The sequence below is a fragment of the Haliotis asinina genome, chromosome 9 (genome assembly GCF_037392515.1).
Source record: "Haliotis asinina isolate JCU_RB_2024 chromosome 9, JCU_Hal_asi_v2, whole genome shotgun sequence".
NCBI classification, from domain to species: domain Eukaryota; kingdom Metazoa; phylum Mollusca; class Gastropoda; order Lepetellida; family Haliotidae; genus Haliotis; species Haliotis asinina.
The window spans coordinates 48,216,594-48,235,719 of NC_090288.1; the positions used below are offsets into that span (position 1 = coordinate 48,216,594).

The following is a 19,126-nucleotide window of genomic DNA, read 5'->3' on the forward strand; positions in this document are numbered from 1 at the left end:
ATGGTAAACATAACTGCTATGCTATGATATCAGTATGTGTAGATGCACTGGAACAAAAAACATATACAACAAGTTTTCAGTTTTGCTGAAAATGTATGTAAAGTACATGTTGTTTGAATAGGCATTTTAGTTTCTTTTTCGAACATGTGCATGAATCTGAATCAGCAAATGTGCTTCCATGAGCAAAAGAACAAGAACTTGTGCATCCCAATAGCACTGCCATAATATCACAAGTGTTCTTCATGAATTTCAATAGTGGACATGCCAAAGATACTTCTCAATAGTGACATATCAACATACTCTGTAATATACAATGATGATGGTGACTGCACTTGACTACTGGAGTTAATGATGGTGATTTGTTTTATTCCACAGTCAGCTTTGACATAAGACAGCTTCATTGGTTCTATAGTCTTCCATAAGATGTTTACAAGGACAAAAGACACCAGGCAATAAGTCCATAACAGAAGTCTTCATAATATTCTGTCACAGTTGCTAAATACCATTGTGAACACTTCGTTAATCTGATCATAAAAGTATAAAAGTGTTTGATAAGCATCATTTTCCTTAATACTATCATTCTTTGTCTTATTCAGTGCATACCACTTAAACATCACACATCAGCAACGATCCATCGGAGCCTGTGACTTCAGCCACTAGTTAATACTCCCATCCAAACATCAACAAAGTCAAAGTATAGCTCTAAGTACCACACAAATAAGAAACCATGGCACTGGCAGAGTATCAATACCTTTCCCACAGACCATGAATGCATTTCGCCAGACATCCTCTGCCATTATGGTAACAGATGTCTAAAACTCCTTTGTCAGTAAAAGTCTCCATGTTTTTCAACTCTCATTTTTTGCCATCTAGTTGAAATAACAATGTATTTGGTCTGTTTGAAACATACCTAGACAGTCAGCCAGCAAGCCAAACGGATTAAATACTTTTAAATACCAAAGTTAACACATACAGTGTCCTTGCTGAAATGAGATCAGAAGGAAGTCCCTTGAACAGCTCGTCTCTTGCTATCATGTAACATTTATCTGCATACATCATCCATGTTGATGTCCAATTTTCAATGTTGATGCAATGCTCTGACATCTAATCTTCACATTTTATATTAATACATGCCCTCCTTCTTGTCTGTAAATTTTGAGTTGATCTCCCCATACTGAAGCATACATTATGGATATCATCTTCTCGTTAACTGCATAGTGTTAAGTTTCAATGCAGACACTTTTACCGCTATATTTTTAGTTTTTATTATGTTTAGTTTCATAACAGTGTAAGAATCTACACCTAAACTTTGCTCTACATAATAAAAAAGAAATCGATTCAGTCTAATGCTTTATTATTGGCTAACCAGCTTCAAGAATGCCGATCAAACATAAATATCTGTCCTACATAAAGATTATTACTCAAGCATTTGTGACACACAACTTCTGCGAAATGAATGTGAAATTTTGAAATGCATCTTGCGGTATACCAGTGTACCCAGGGGTAAAAAAACATTCTCAAAACTATAGTGGAGTAATTTCACTTGACAATTAACAATTTGGTTTCTTTTGCAATTTATCTTTCTCAATTGATACCAATTGTACTTAAATTCATCATCCAAATACATATCACAACATTTCAGTAGTTTGCCACTACTGAACACTCAAAGTTTAATGTGGATATTTACTTGACTGACCAGAGAATTCAACTTGACACAGGCATCAGGCAACAATATTTTTAAACCTGATACCGGTGATGCCATTCAGTCCTACAAATGTACTATTGGGACATACACCTGGATCCCTTTTCACAAAGCTCTCATAAGCCTAAGAACTTGTAACGTCTCCATAGCATTTGTACTTCCTATACTGTAACATAGGGAGTACGAACTCTATGTGAAAACTTATGAGATCTTAGGCTTACGAGATCTTTTTGAAATGGGGCCTTGATCATAACCACTCTCACTCAGTAAACTGTCATTGATTATCTCCTTTACCCTCATTCTAAATAAAAACTTCAGGGCATAAACAAATTGATATGTTCATGCACAGTCAGTTGCCCCACATCAGTATCTCCAAATAATAAATTTTAAATGCAAATCTTGCTGTACAAATATCAAGACCTTTAGATAATTCAATGTTCTGACTCAGAGGCTGGGTGCCAGATGATGAAGATCGATTGACGAGCAAACTTTCACCGGTCTGAAAATTAAGCAGATATAGACGCATATACATGTATATTACTCCACATATCTGTGTGCTTAAGAGCTCAGCAATGTGCCAACTAAATCATAGATGATTCTTTGATGAGTAAATCATTTTCTAGGCCAAAAGCAAATCCTTGCCATCACAAAATGCCCTAAATCTTGCCAAGTCTTCCATTCTTAATCATGTTAAATATAAAATTTGATCATTTCAACACATAACACGTTCAGTTCAATAGCAGAAAAAAGTCTCAATCCTCTGTTCTTCATACATACATGATCTTTCCCATGATGATGTAGTTTCACCTCTAAATCCTAACCATATATTTTTCTCTCCACAATCAATTTTTAACAAATTGGTTGAAAAAAATCGGTCAGGGAACAGATGACTTGGCCAAATGACTTTACTGAAACAGCTAAAATACAAATAAGCTTAATCATGTGAATCTATTACCCTTGCAATAAACATATTTCCATTTTTTTAGATACCCTCATCATCAGTCAACTGTAACTACAAATAGATATTCAATAAGCAGCAGATGCATAATATACACGCTGTGCCAACCACAATGCAGTCAGTCAGTCAGGTCAAGGTGACCTGTAAGGTGACAGCTGAGGTCTATGAAAGACAAAGATATTCAATCAAGGAACAGTATGCCACAACCGTCTTCATCATTATCAGTCCACCTGACCGAGACATGTCTGGAAATCATAAAGCCTCCGCCACCCTATTTCTGTTGCTCAGTGTGTGGAGCTGGGACAAACACGAGGCCATGAGGACAAACACGCGGCTCACTACTGATGAATGGCAACTGGGAGCTTGGACAAATCCTCTGCCGTCATGCAAATCATTGGCAAGGCCATGATAAAGAAATTTCTACATTTCCGTCCTCCCACCACCCATGTCAGTTTTTGTCTCCTAAGTACCGACTGACAATTAAAATCACCATTAACATCTTGCTGGCTCCAAACATTATGAAATACACAGTTAATCATGTACATGTTGTCCTGCAAAACCTAATTGCAGATTCATGAGATTGGGCTCCATCATCAGACATCCACAAACAGCTTAATCAGTTTGTACATATACTGCCCCCCGAAAAAACATCAATCTAAATTTTCCTCACACTTAAAAATCTGCATGTTAATCAACACCTCATCAGCCGTATTATGCATCTCCACACGAAAGTCTAGTGCAATCTTAAACCTCTACTACCTATTAACAACCCTTACTAACACACAAAATTACATGACACTCCACATTATGTGTATACCACATGATATTCAGAAAACAAGTGTAGAAGTGACATCAACTTGAATTGTAAATTTCACCAAAAGTTATTGTTTCACTGACTTTGAACAATGTGATTTATGAAAACATCAACTTCATGCTTTCGGTTTCAATAAGTGAAAATGCCATGCATTCTTTCAAACAGAAGCCCTTGAATATGGACATATCTGCATGTCAGTCTAGGCGAAAAAGATGCACTCAACACAATAAAATGCTCACAAGTACAAAGGTTCAAAGATGATTGACACAATCAAGGAACCACTCATACAAATAGTTGTCACAATATAGTTAAGTTAAAGCAGATAGAGCAAGAACCCTAATTTCCTCAAAAACATATTAATCATTCCGTCTTGACAACTTTATCGTTCAAGCTGGGCAAGTGACACAGAAACACCTTCAGTATAAAAGAAAATATGCTAAAAAGATATAGATCAGAATCTTAATAAGCCACACATACAATTCAGATTACATTAAGACAAACATTTCACCAACAATTAATAATTTCCACTTGTCAATATGACAGGATTGATCAAGCTACTTGCCATGATTGAAAATTACCAACATCTGTCTTGTGAGCAAACTTATGACCCCTCTTAAATCTAAGGCAGATTCCAAGTCCGCCCACCTGAGGGGCCTGCCTGTGCAGGCAGTCACAGGGGGTCAGCTGAAAGTGGCCAGACCTGAATCCATAATATTTCTTCCAGCAAAACAGACAAGTTGGGACAGGTGTTAGCAATGAGGCACTACAGCCTCCTGTGTGGTGACAGGTGTGGGTCAGTCACTACATCCACTACAATCTACTAACAACTCCCTGACTATCATGACCTTTTCCATGCACTCTACAGTATTAATCACACTGTTCTCAACTGCTGCCAAGAAGCTCAGAAGGTACTTCCATGACATACGAGAAACGCTTCTTGTAGCAACAGGATGTGTGTCAATTTCTGACAGTATCATGAGGTACAACATTGTAAGGGTTTCAGATATTGACAACAAATCTCAATCTCAGTAAATCGTTCAAACAACTGCTGTTGAGACTTCATCGCAACACAAAATATATCAGTCAGGAAAGCAATCGTCCTCATATCAAGGATCAACACTGACGAATTCAATCAATACATCAAAATCACAAACATTAATAAATTCTACATGCACATGCTATGGTCAAGTATGTTTATTTTTTTTAACAGTATTTCACATAAAAAAAGCCAGATTTATGGATGTCAACATTATTCTTGTGAATGACAGGATGTTCCAAAGAGTATGCTTGCTCCTTCATCATGTTCATCTATATGCCTTTCAAAGACTGTATTCGCAATTATCAGATGTTGAACAAATATTATCCTGATAACACAAAAAGTGCACCTCAATGAAGAGCTTTTTCACCTTGATATGTTAACTAATTGCAGAAGATCTGGAAGGAAATCCCCAACATAAAAAAGCACTATGCATCACTCCCAACTAGATCTCCACAAAAGCAACTTGGGAAATCACTTACAGAAAATGAACTTTCAACTGATCGACAAATCCATGAAAAAATGTGACACTTGTTTGCATTAACCCTTTCTAAATTGCTTTACTAATGCCACTTTTAAATCGATCCCATCATTACGAGAAAAGTCAATCTTCAACCCATCAATCTAAGGGAGACACAACCAGAATGAGGTATCTTACAGATATGTCAGCATTTACAGAAGATTCCATCGCCAAACAATTCTAACCAAGACAGCTGCCTATGATCTTCTGCATGTGTCGGTTTCCAAATTAAAGCCTTTAATGTTGTATTTATCTCTTCCACCAACAACTCCATCTTCAAATAACTATTGAAACGTGGGGGATATTGCAATCACAAACCATTATCCCAAATAAAATGACAACAATCGTGATAATTGAAACAACATACAATGATGTCAGCTAGAAAGGGGAATCAGAATTCCTTCCTTGTAACACAAAAAGCTGACAGCAAACTGAACTGTTTATTCAGGTAAAACGAAATCTGTAAACATCTGCAGGGCAACTGTGCAAGGACAAATTCACACAAACCACAGGTAGGTAAGACAAGGTTTTATCATGAGGCCCTACCTTTGTTGTGAAGGCTGGGTTGAGTGCCGATTATGGACACAAGACCTGGCCATCCTGTGTAGGAGGACCCATACAAGAATGTCAGCAAAGCCCGTGGCCATGGTGTGGAGATGCCAGAGGACATCAGCATCATCAAGTGGGGATGCTAACTAGCCCAGTGCCATTATCCAGTACATTCTCGCCACAGTGGTACAAACACGCACCTTTTTGCTTACATCACACAGCAAACAGTTTGGTGCTGCCAGGATTCTCAGCAACCTTGAGAGCGGACAAAAAGTGTACCTACTGTATATTTATCACTGATCAACTGGGATACTGTAGCTGCTGCTATGGGGAGTCCAATGGAAAATGCTTAGAAACTCACGTGCAGAACAACACTGAAACACATACGTGTGTGTAACTGTTATCAATGATTGTTCTGTATTTGATCACTATGCATCCTCTTCAAAGGTGGAATCAGATTACCATGGTGCACTGTTATACTTCCACTTACGAAAGTGGGGTCTAGGAACCCCTAGTAATTAATATGAGGATCCTGTAGGCAAAATGAAAGGCCTGTAAAGCTTATTTATATTGTTATATACTGTATGTGCTGATAATTACTTAAACTGACATTTAGTCACAGAAATACAGCCAACATATTTGAAAATATATATCTACCACAATAAATTCAAATGGAGGCCAAAACAATCCTTACATTCAGGACAGAAGCAGAGGCAATCTAGATTTGCCTAATCAGACTAGACTAGAGTTGGATTATGCTCTGGGCTTTGGGGGACTGACAAATAATCACTGTTATACCTCAAACGATTCGATTACAAGAACAGTACTCATGATTGATGGCGGAAATAATACACACATACCTGCACAGGTGAGCGAGTGAGGTTTTACGCTGCTTCTAGCAATATTCCGGCAACATCAGATCAGGGAACACCAGAAATGGGCTTCACACATTGAGCCAAAGTGGGGAATCAAACTAGATTCTTCAGGGTAACAAGCAGACACTTTAACCACTAGGCTACTCCACTGCCACTTGATGTAATGAAGGCAAAATAATGATTGTATATAACTGTGCATACACTGGGATATAGTGTCTTTTTTTCTGAATTTTTTCTCAACATCAACAAGTACAAGACACAAAATTGTGCTTCAGGTAAAACCTTGACGATCATCATCTGATAAACTCTTCTTTCAATAAAGAAATATTTATTCCAGAAACTATCACACTAACAGTTCCTGATACTGTCATGCCTCTACAAACACTATTATGCCAAATTCATAACTTCAGCTGACTGGCATGGCCATAGCTTGTTTGCTTAGGATCTTGCCCCTGGTCTGTTACAAAAAATGGGCTACACTGAAATCAGAAACCTTTAATGAATTTTCAGTCTTCTCTCAAAAATGAGAAGCCTTCCCACAGAAGCCCGATCTATTCTTCAGCGAAATTGATCTTGACTCCAAACACTCATTTTGTCCTCAAACTAAATTTTCAATGATAAACATTTGCAAATGTCTTTGACAACACCTACTGGGGAAAGTTTTACTAGCACATTTTAGCAGAAGCAATTTTCACACAAAATTTAATTTTACCTGATGATAAGAAGGTCAAAATGACTATTTACCCAATGCCCAAAATAGAAGGCCGCAATTACGTCCTATTGCGTTAAGTCCATATTGATTTGAACTATTTCAAAGGCGAAATCAGTTCAGAGCTGACCCTCAGACCTTGAGTACGCATTCTTACTGCCATCATAAAAACACTCCAGGTACTGCTGGGCTCCACAGAAGTTTAATCATTACCAATAACCCATACTCTTAATATCCATTGGGCATTTACCAAGCATAGATTGTTCTTCCTCAGCATCACACTGATATCTTCCTTGACGAGAAGAGAAATGGCCAGCTTCCAAAATACATGGCATGACGAGATGACAAAGTACTAGGCAACATCATTACACAATCATTTACTTCAAAGCAAAATTGATTACAATGCATTAACGTAATCACATGTGACATTATTAATTAATGCAGTCTTGGTTTGAGGAATTCTTCTCCTCCCACCAGACATTTCTCACCATGCAATGTTCCTTCAATTTATTTCTTGGATTTTCGTGGCTTTCATTATGTTTTTTCACAAAACCCTCAATTGCAGATTTTATAACTTCTATTGAAATCATACACTGGTTTATAGTCTGGCAAAAAGATGTAAACATGATGAATGCCCTCCAAAATGAAATATTAATTAATTCACAGTGAAATACTGGCAGAAATCTGCCTTTCAGCGAAATGGCATGTGGTAGTAATATCAGCAGATGCAGCTGCCTGAGGCATCTTCACCACCTAATGAACATTCCGGGGGTTGTTTAACCTCCAGGAATCCACTGACCAACAGACTTACTGTTCAACCCAAACTGTGTGAGTTCTGAACGCTGCCCTTGACTGGAACATTGGTTGAACAGTAGCTCCATACCTTTATGACACTCTGCACCTTATTACTGACACAATACCTGTTCCCTTAACATTGGGTGGTCTTCATCACTATTGATTCAGGCTATATATATCTAGCACATATCCTATATCACTTGACTATGTTGGATTGTGATGCACACAGCATGGGAAAGTAAACAGATACTATGTATTAATGTTCAAATATACTTGAACCTTTCTCAAGTACTCTCCTTGTCAAGACTAGCCTGGGAGAAACGCTTGGAAACAGTTTTCACGAATATGAAAGCTGATAGGTGAGCACTTCTTCAACCTTCCTTCCCACTCAACTAATTTTATCTAGCACGCTGACGAAACTTCAGCTTTCCCTAGATTCGTAATGAAACAAACATTTGCCTCATCAAGCTAATAGAACTGAGATAATTACCTGTAGAAAGCTAACATTTATATTCTTACCTTGGTGAGTATTTCTGCCCAAAAAGTGCTAATAGTAAAAGCTTCTATTACCACTGGGAAACAGTAAGTGTCAGTTACAACAACCCTCTTCTAATCTTTACTAAATCAAAACACAATGTCTGCAGTTAGATCAAGTTCTGATAAATGGGAGTTCGAACAGACATTTCTTGGGTAACAAGTAACATCATGCACAACATTTTGTTGTATGTATATGTATATTTCTATGTATATTCATGTGTTTTGCAAACTTTGGTCATGACAACAGCATTCATGTTCTCAATTTAAAGAAAAATATGATTAACAACACAGTTTTCTGTATACATTCCCTGACTGAGTTGGTTGTCTAACATGAAGATGACACCACCAAAACATAATCCGCCAACTTTGTCAAATTCAAAAGTGACAACATCACAAAAATATAAATCTGTATCCATGAAAAACAATAATTTCCCATGCTAAAAGTAACTCAAACTTGCACAACTATGTAAGGCAATTACATAAAGAATAAATCATAATAATGAGATCAAGTTGTGCCTATAAAAACTCAATGACTGACTATCTAGACTTGACATTACAAGGCAAGAACCATATACAACCAGCATGTCCATGGACACATTCAGCACAGGTTAAGTGAAAGGCTAACAAAAAATTGAAAGTATTACAGTAACTTTCAAACTCCATCCAACAAATATATTAACAGCAACAGACATTAATTGTATTACTGCATTAGCTTAATTTGACATAAGTAACCAAAATGGCTTAAACGTCACTTTGAACAGTGGTCCAGTTATATCACTGCGTGTCATCTACTGTGGAAGAAGAACACATGCTCTCAGATGTCTACCACTTCAGTGAAAATCATTCACCGTTACAGCGCTCACTAATCAAGCCATAACTGATACAAACCCAAATGTGAACCCATGCTCACAGCTTTCTGACTTGTCCAAAGCACAATCCAAGCAAGCTCCAGCACACTGGATGGTTGGGACAAAGGTGACCCCGGACACAAAAGTAGCCATAAATGGGCAGGAAAGCAGACCAAAGATAATGACAAGAACATAGGCTCGTACTTACGTTTATTAGTGGGTGTGTTTGTGGGTGTGTTTGTGTGTATGTGTGCGTGTGCGTGTGCGTGTGCATGCTTGTGTGAGTTAGGTTTTATGCTGCTGGCAACACCAGAAATGGGCTTCACACATTGTACCCATGTGGGGAATCGAAGCCAGGGTGTTCACCAAGACAAGCAAACACTAACTTCTATGCTACACCACCATCCCATTACATTTATTAATTTCTCCCACCACTATTATCTGTGAAAAAAAAACACAACCCCAAAAGATTAAATACTTCCCAGAGGCTTATATATATATATAAGAACAAGTTCCTAACTCTTTCATAAAACGGACACTGTTTTGACTCTTGTTTGCTGTTGTGACCTCAAAATATTAGTTTTTAACATGAGATCACTTCAGACTATTCCAAGAATGTGCATTAATTCTGCAAGTTCAAGAATGTCCAAAAACACAAACATGTAGAACGAAGTATTCATGTTTGTGGAAAGCATACATCAATAATCTCTGGTTTTACCCGCTGTCTAATGACTTCCATTTATCTGCATCATTGAAATGAGAAATCTCTACACACTGGAAATAAATATGACTCAAATCATATCTTTGTTTCTGATTCTTAAAGATCTTAATTCACATTTTCACATGTTTCCCCTTTCTTAACTTTGTGAATTCTCTAACAACCTGAATATCCCCAATAAAAATAGCTGTCCTGAACAGGCACAACATTCTCTGTCACGGGACTTTTATATTGTGCCAACATGGTTTCTGCATTAGGTGATGAAAAAATTCAAGAACCAACAACTGTTGTCTGTGGAAGGGTAACAAACACTAACAGTCCATCAATAGTGTATTATTTCAGGGCAGTAAGGTGGCCAAGTGGTTAAGACATTCATTCATCACAGGGTAGAGTCAGGATTGTAATTCCACAGAGGAAAAATCTGTGTCTCTAATTACAATGATCCTCCCAATCTCATCCCCTCTCACCATCACTAAATTACTAACAGTGACACAAAAACATACAGACCTCCAAAAACGTTCCTATCAACAATTTCATTAACATGTTAATGGTTAATGACATAACTTTTCAGTAAAGGTCAAAACAGGAAATAAAGCAGCCAGCTGACTTAATAGAAAAAGAAAGCTTTCTTTTAAAAATGTTTTTATATCATCCACAGGAAATCCTTTGCCAGATATTTAGGACATTTGCTGACTTTTTCACAAATGAAACCTTTTATTTGTTATAGATGTGAAATGATGTCCCATCAAAGGCTGCTCAACAAAGGAACCATTTACATACAATAACAATAAAATCAATAAACCTATTTCTGGGGTGCTGTTTTCCATTCTATACATACCTCAAATATTGGAAGGACATAAATTAGCATGACTGCATGATCATAATACAAAAACAATGCTTAAATGAACTGAATATTCTCCAGAAAATTGCAAGTGGAAGTGATATAGAACTCTCCAAATGATAATAACACTTAATACATATACCAAGGACAATAGTAATGCAATACCTACTACAGTAATGTAGGTCAAGTTAGCATTCAAGTTTGACTTCCTTGTAAACTTTGCTATGAGCTTTCAATCACACAATCAAGTATATGAACATAAACATCATGCTGCCACATCATAGTTTCCCTTTGTAATGTCCATGTTTCACTTCCACATCAGCGAAGAATTAATAAAATTCTAAACTTATCTTAAAATGCAATAAAATTATCCAATTAGTACACAAATATAACATGAGAAAATACAACAGTTACATGCAAGTAAACTTTATATCTTGGACAGAAAAATGATTTTCAATTCATTATCCTTACTATTCTAACAATATGTTACATCATACATGTCAGTGCAAGGAATTTTGATACTCTTAAAAATGAAACTTCCAAGAAAAGTTTTTGATCCACAAAGTACTTCATCATTATTAATACATAGACAGTATGTTTACATTTCTCACAATCTACTACATGAACAACCACAGAAAATCTATCATAATGTCTCACTCAAGTAACATAACACATAACAACTAATGAAAATAAAACTGAACTCCTTAACTTAGATTTAACATCTGCATATCTAAAAATGTGAAAAGCAAAGTCCATTAGCAAACTTCTTTGCTGGTGGAAATCAGTTGTCTTCCTTCATGTTCAGATTAAACAAAAGATAACATAGCTGGCATGAAACACAAACATAAGGGAACTTCAACCCTAACGAAATTGGAGGTAGGAGACACCCCAGGGTAACTAACCTTCTCTGGAACCAAGTAGGATGTCCTAGCATCTTGTACTCCTCCCATCTTCTTTCACAGTAGTCAATGCAGGCAACAACTCAAGGCAGACTGCCTGTTTAACAGTTTACTGCCAGGCCTGGCAGATAGGGGGTAATTACATGATGAGAGCTGCCTCGCTCGCAAACTATTTATAGCACAATCACAGAAGCTGTTCAGAGTGCTGTCCCTTTGCTAATGGCAATCAGGGAAAAGCACAGCCACCACAATAAACATGTTAGTTACTATGGGATTTTCCATGACAGTTCAAATGAGGATGAGGAATTGTGAGTGGATTTTGTGTGCATGTATTAAAAAAAAATCTAGAGCTGAGAGTCAGAAGTAATGGACACAGGTAGAACAGATACAGCCTCTGAAAACATGTAGGTTGTGCTTACTGTGATATATGAAGTCAGTATCATAACGAAATCTATAAATCATATCAACATGTCAAACATTGAGGTATTTTCTACCAAAGAAAACTTATGACTGTTGTTTTCTCTGCATCATCAAAACATAACATTTATTACAATTGAATAGATAGATGCACATAAGAATAGTAATAAACATATGTGAAACATACAAAATTTTATTTTAACATGGTCTACTAAAATGTTATAACTGATTTAGCATTTTTAAAGATTTTCGCTTTTCTGTGTAACATGTCAGTGTTCAAAATATCTGCCTGCCTCACTACCAATGACAGGGTATTTTCAACATGGCCTGCCCAATTCTCAATTTCACTTGCCGAATGGTTGGTTGGGTTAAAATTTAGACATGTATAGTCTGGTTCATAATTATTGAGAATTTTTCTTCTTACTTTGAGCTATCCTAACACCTCAACTGATTCACTGATACTTAAAACTAAGTAATGGTATAAGGGAGGTAACTCATCTTGGCCTACTGAGTATAGTACAATTAGAGTTACCTCCCCTGAATTTGTAGCAGACGTCATTTTCCTCAGCACTGTCAACAATGTCTGCTGAAGATAAAAGAAGGTTGATTTTTGAGTTGTGTAATCAAGGAATTGAAGATGTAAATACATTGGCAGAGAGAACAGGAACTCCTCTTTCTACTATGTATAGGATTAGGAAGAATTTTAAAGAGGGAAAGGATTTTGGGCACCAGAAAGGAGCAGGGAGACCCAGAAAATTGGACTTCTGAGATCGCGTCCGGCTGGGAATTTTAGCGTCTAAAAAGCAAAGGGCAAGCATCTCCAAAATCAGGTATGAAATGATAGAAAGGGGATCAACAGCTGTATCAAAATCTACAGTTAGAAGAAATTTGATTGATCTTGGATGGGAGAAAAAGACTGGAATTCCTTCTCCTCTCATGAAACAAGAACATAAAGACAGGCGTGTTGAGTGGTGTTTGGCACATGAAAACTTTGCCTGGGAAAATGTGATTTTTACTGATGAAAGCTCAATATGGGTATATCTCAATAATGTGAAAATATGGACAAAGTCTGCGTCAGCACTGTTGTATCGACGACCTAAATACAGCCCAAAGTTTCATGTATGGGGAGGGATATCCTTATTAGGAACGACCCCGCTGTGTGTGTTTGAGGGAAATCTGACAAGTCAACGCTACACTAACATATTAGATAATTTTCTCCTTCCAAGTGCACGTGTTTTATGGAAATGACTGGATTTTGCAGCAAGATAATGATCCTAAACACACCGCAAAACATGCCAAGCAGTGGTTTCAGGAGAAAAATGTGACTGCATTACCATTTCCTGCCTATAGTCCTGACTTAAATCCCATTGAGAACACTTGGGGGATGATGAAGGAATGTGTGAATCAAAAGGGGTTGACAAAAATTGAGAGAAGTGGTCCGATACTGGGACAGCATAACTCACGAGACACTAACCTCTCTGATAGGAAGTATGCCTACCCGTCTTAGACTGTGCCGTGAAGCTCAAGGAGACTTGATAAAATATTAAATTGTTACCTACACAACATGTAAAGGTCAGTTCACTTTCACAATACATTCAATTTTATCTGATTTGTTCTCTTTTAATAATATGAAATGCTTTAGCTATTCTCAATAATTTTGAACCATACTGTATATGAAGATATTTACTGAGCAGGTAAGTTTTGGTCTGGGTTGGAAAGTTTCAGATTTAACAAGCCCAGTGGTCTGGCTAAAATTTTTGGGAGTTTCATACCCTGACTATGTATATGATGTTGATCTATCACTGGTGGTTTTCAGAATCCATCTTGTGTTTGATGTAGAGAACATTACACACCTGAAAACCTAAGAAAGAAATACAGATTCTGAACTAAGGGCAATACCAGTTCATCTTGTTATGATGACATCTTCAACATGACTAGAAATTGTACATGAATGTAAATACATCCCAATCACCTAGTATTACATCCTCAATATCTCCAGGGTATACGTTCCGACAAGTCTTTACTATACCCTGGACGCATCTACAGGTCGGCCTGATAATTTTATTACCTCCCTTTGCTGGCTTCGCATTCTCACAATAGCCAATCAGCTTAGCTGTTGTTATAACTGAGCTTGCCAGTGTCAAGAAAGGTAGCAGTCACAAAAGTGACTCAGATTTGGGGGAAATCATACTGACATATTTTTAGGTCTGAAACTTTTTAAAAAATACATGTGTATGTGCAAAAACTCCTTCTACCTCTTTCAGAGAACCTTTGCCAAGTGAGTGAGTGAGTGAGTTTAGTTTTACGCCACACTCAGCAATATCCCAGCTATACGGCGGCGGTCTGTAAATAATCGAGTCTGGACCAAACAATTCAGTGATCAACAACATGAGCATCGGACTGCGCAATTGGAAACCGATGACGTGTGTCAACGAAGTCAGCGAGTCTGACCACCCGATCCTGTAGGTCGCCTCTGGTCGCCTCTAGTCGCCTTTTGTGGCAAGCATGGGTTGCTGAAGGCCTATTCTACCCCGAAATTCAGGGTCCTTTGCCAAGTTTAAGCGGTTAGAAAATTTGTTAAGCGAAAGGAAGTCGTGACTAGTTCGTTCAACTTCCCATCGTAGACACCTGATTGAATACAAGCCCACGAAGGGAGGTTATAAATTTATCGAGCTGAGCCGTGGATACATCCAGGGTATAGAGGAGAACATATACCCTGGAGATATCAAGGATGCTAGTATTACCACAACAAATGAAATGTCAATTGATAAACAGCCTGTAATAAGCAGCATGGTTATCAACCACAAGCAACTTCATTTATCATTGATATTAAGTGTTTGTCAGACAGTGACATATCAATGTAACTATCTGCTCGAACATTGGACACAAGATTTGTAGTAAACAAATAGTGCAATAGATTTCAGTGTACACAAATCTTTCTCCAAATTCATGCAATCATTCACAGACTTCCAATATTTGCATCAGTTCCTTGCTATTATAAGAGACCAGGGACTCCTTTCACGATGCAACCTTTACTACGCTAACCTTAACTCCCATTCTTCTACACTGCATTAAGGTTACATTAGTGACTTACAATCACCTTACTGGTTTGAGAAAGGTGGCCCAGTTTAACATTCTCAACACATTTGAGCCTAGACAAGAGTAAGTATGAAAAATGAAAAGCGAAGGACTGTTTTAATTGAATTCTATACACTGACACCATAGATGATGCACATAGACAAAGTTAATTATGACAGTGACAGTGATTCAGCCTAGGTCTTTGGCATGACAAATGAACACTTTAATCTCTAGGCTACCCATCCACCCATTATCATTTTCAGAGATAATTGAGAAACACCAACCTGATTTGATGGCCTGAAGAAAAATGGATGAAGGCAACAGCCTTGAGAACAGCATTCATGGTTATGCTTGCATTCAACTACACATTAGTATTTTCTAAAATATCATACTGACAAGGAAATCAATGCATCCAGGAAATGTACAATTATATTTTTCAGAAAACACCTTTCATATCACTCAAACACTATTTCAGTGTTTTTTTCAAAGAAATAGATTGCAGGGTTTTGGTGTACACTGAGTATATAATATCAAGAAAATGGTACAACTGACCTTTCTAAATATGTAGGTGTGAAAACAATCACTGATCAAATCTAGAAAGTGTGTAAAAGATACCTTTCATAGATAACAGCAACAGCACCACCTCTCACAGTTCTTAAGAAAATTTAATCTGACTTTTAAAACACTGAAGGAAAACCAAGTTGTATGGATAGTCAACTTCTTTAATTGTTAACCATTAGCCCAAAGTCCAGATGAGCTGGGCAAGTCAGTTCTGGCAGATATAATCTATCCAGCAGGGCGAAATATGCCAAAAATGCCTCCTTGCCTAAATAGTAGAAACACGCAGCAATACCTCAAAACATGTGCATCTTAATAATAATATCAAAACAGACATGGGCTAGTGCTAATTACACTTGACAATAACTGTAGTGATGTTAGTACTTGAGGACAAGTTCTTAAGTTGCTTCTATCAATCAGAATCTGTGACAATGTGCAAATAACAGAAACTATATTTGGCTAGGGGATGTTTCAGTGAGTTAGTTCCACATCACTTAGAACAGAGTTCACTTATATCATAAAATGTCATCTCCATTTGGAAGGAAAGTCTGAGGTGATGAAGATGCAAGCCTGACATTTACCTGTGAAACCCTTCATTCACATTTAGGAGTACTGCTCGATGTTACTGATCAATATTCAAGCTAGATGTTCTTGGTTAACTGCCATGCATACGATCACCAGTACAGTGATGACAAACAGCTACTCCTCCTGGCATCTGCGTTTCAAATAGCTGATTACAGAACACATAAACAATACAAAGTCAAGTCATCAGTTTGGAAAAGCATCTTACAACTTTCATTTCTTGTTAATACTGCCTTCAGAAATATTCCCGCTGATGGCACTATGTAAATAATTGCCACTGGCCCAGACACCCCAGCGACTGATATCATGAGCATTGATCTATGAAACTTGATACCATGATGACCAATTCCAACAATTAACATTTGCCCTCTTCACACAAGTGATGTTCTGATGATTATCATGTGATTAAATAGTTAATGTACTCTGTTATGGCACAGTCCAAAATTTAGTAAACATGTCAAATGTTAAATAGTGTTTATACAGCCAGTTCCTAGTTCCTTGTTATAAATGACTGACATTATAAAATCACAATTAAACAAATTCCTGGTGACACGAGGAGATAAGCGTCACACTACAGTCCATTTGTCTCCAAATGATAACAATAAATCAAGAGTCTTTCAATGTCAATACAGTACACGGTAATGAATAGTCTGTACCCAACAATATCTGCTGTGTAGTATTTTTATACCAATCAGGGAATTAGCTGTTCTAGAAACAGTTATGTGTACAAGCTGACATCATTAACCAAATGAGGTACAACGGAAATAGCACAATCAGACTGTAAGAAATGCTATTGTGTAACAAAAATTGCCTTGGGCCAGACCAATTTCATTTCTTGTTTTACAGAACTGCCTGTCATATTTTTTCAAGAAAAAGAAAAAAATTATAAATTGATTTTCCCCGCTCAAACAATAAAATCCTAATGTTCTTATTGGTTAAAAATGTAAACTCATATGTAAATACATCTTAAATTGTTTTTAAACCCATATTCACTTCATAAATTGCCAAAGTAACATACTTTGCGCATTTAGAAGGAATATTACTTTGATTGGAAATTATATTTTTATTTTTTTCCCTGTGTGGCTTTAGGTTTTCAAGAGATAAAAAATCCATAAAATAAGAAATAATATTGGTCCTTCCTTGGATTGTTTTTTAAATAAACCTGGGTATAAACATACTTCAATCAAAATAAAATGGAAAGGAAATGAAAATGATGTTTTGATTTTCAAAATAACAGAGAATTACTCAAGGTTATTATCAAACACTTAATTTCCCCAAAGGGGAGGTGGGGTAGCCCTGTGGTTAGAGCATTCACTTGTCACGCCAAGGTCAAGGGTTCGATTCCCCTCATGGGTGAAATGGGTGAAGCTCATCATGGAGTCCCCACTGTGATATTGCTGGAATATTGCTTAAGACGGCGTAAAACTAAACACACCCAAACACTACATTCCTGAAGATACACTTGACAGTTCTATGACCTCCCTGCAATGCACCTTAAAGTAGGGGCCTGAAGGGTAGCCTAATGGTTAAAGTGTTTGCTTGTCTTGTAGAACACCTGGGTTTGACTTTCCACATGGGTACAATGTCTGAAGCCCATTTCTCGTGTCCCCCCACTGTGATATTGCAGAATATTGCTAAAAGCAGCATAAAACTCATTCAATTAAAAGCAATTCATAGTTTCTAAATGTTCTGCAACTACCAACCATTTTCCATTGTATGAATGACTAATGATTCAAACAGAATTCATTTTGACAATATTTATTAACAGTGAGTGAGTTTAGTTTTACTACGGACTCAGCAATAGTCCTGCTATATGGCAGCAGTCTGTAAATAGTCAAGTCTGGACAAAACAATCCAGTGATCAAAAGCATGAGTATCAATCTGCGCAATTGGGAGTGAGTGAGTGAGTGAGTTTAGTTTTACGTCGCACTTAGCAATATTCCAGCTATATGGCAACAGTCTGTAAATAATCGAGTCTGGACCAGACAATCCAGTGATCAATAACATGAGCATCGATCTGCGCAATGGGGAACCGATGACATGTGTCAACCAAGTCAGCTAGTCTGACCACCCGATCCCGTTAGTCGCCTCTTACGACAAGCATAGTCACCTTTTATGTCAAGCATGGGTTGCTGAAGGCCTATTCTACCCCGGGACCTTCATGGGTGGTGCAATTAGGAACCGTTGACATGAGTCAACCAAGTCAGCAAGCCTGACCACCTGACCCCATTACCCGCCTCTTACACAAGCATAGCTTTTTGTGGCAAGCATTGGTTGACGAAGACCAATTCTACCCCAGATCTTCACAGGTATATTCATAAATAATGTACAAAACCACAGACAAAGCAATAACATCAAGTAGTCATATCAGTGACAGAAAATTCTGGTCTAAAGCTAGTTAGTTTCATTGCTGTTCATCTTGTTTATCAACATGATTAAAGACTAAACAAAACATTTCCTTATCTGCTTCTGAAAGAAACTAATAATATTCCTTATTTCCTTATTCCAACACATCACTGGGTCAGATTCACCATGGTTCACACAACAAGCTTCATATCAGGTGACAATCAACGATCACAGCATCACTTGAAACTACAAACAACTAACCATGTGGTCCAAACTTTGTTAAGGCCTTAAAGGACCACTGAACTCAATTTTTTGGTACTAATTTTATCACTGCATATGAAAAA

General features: G+C 37.3%; 1 protein-coding gene across 2 annotated transcripts in view; it reads right to left on the reverse strand.

The window, feature by feature from the left end:
* LOC137295689 (SRSF protein kinase 1-like) overlaps positions 1 to 19,126 on the reverse strand; it is a 64,947-nt gene that overhangs the window by 40,186 nt on the left and 5,635 nt on the right. Inside the window, exon 1 of one of the 2 annotated variants that reach the window (XM_067827174.1) lies at positions 11,805 to 11,976. The exons of the other annotated variant lie outside the window; for it this stretch is intronic. Coding sequence (XP_067683275.1) covers positions 11,805 to 11,836 — 32 coding nt within the window. The 5' untranslated portion in view covers positions 11,837 to 11,976. Of the gene's footprint in view, positions 1 to 11,804; positions 11,977 to 19,126 lie in introns of those variants that run through there. 2 annotated transcript variants of the gene reach the window in all.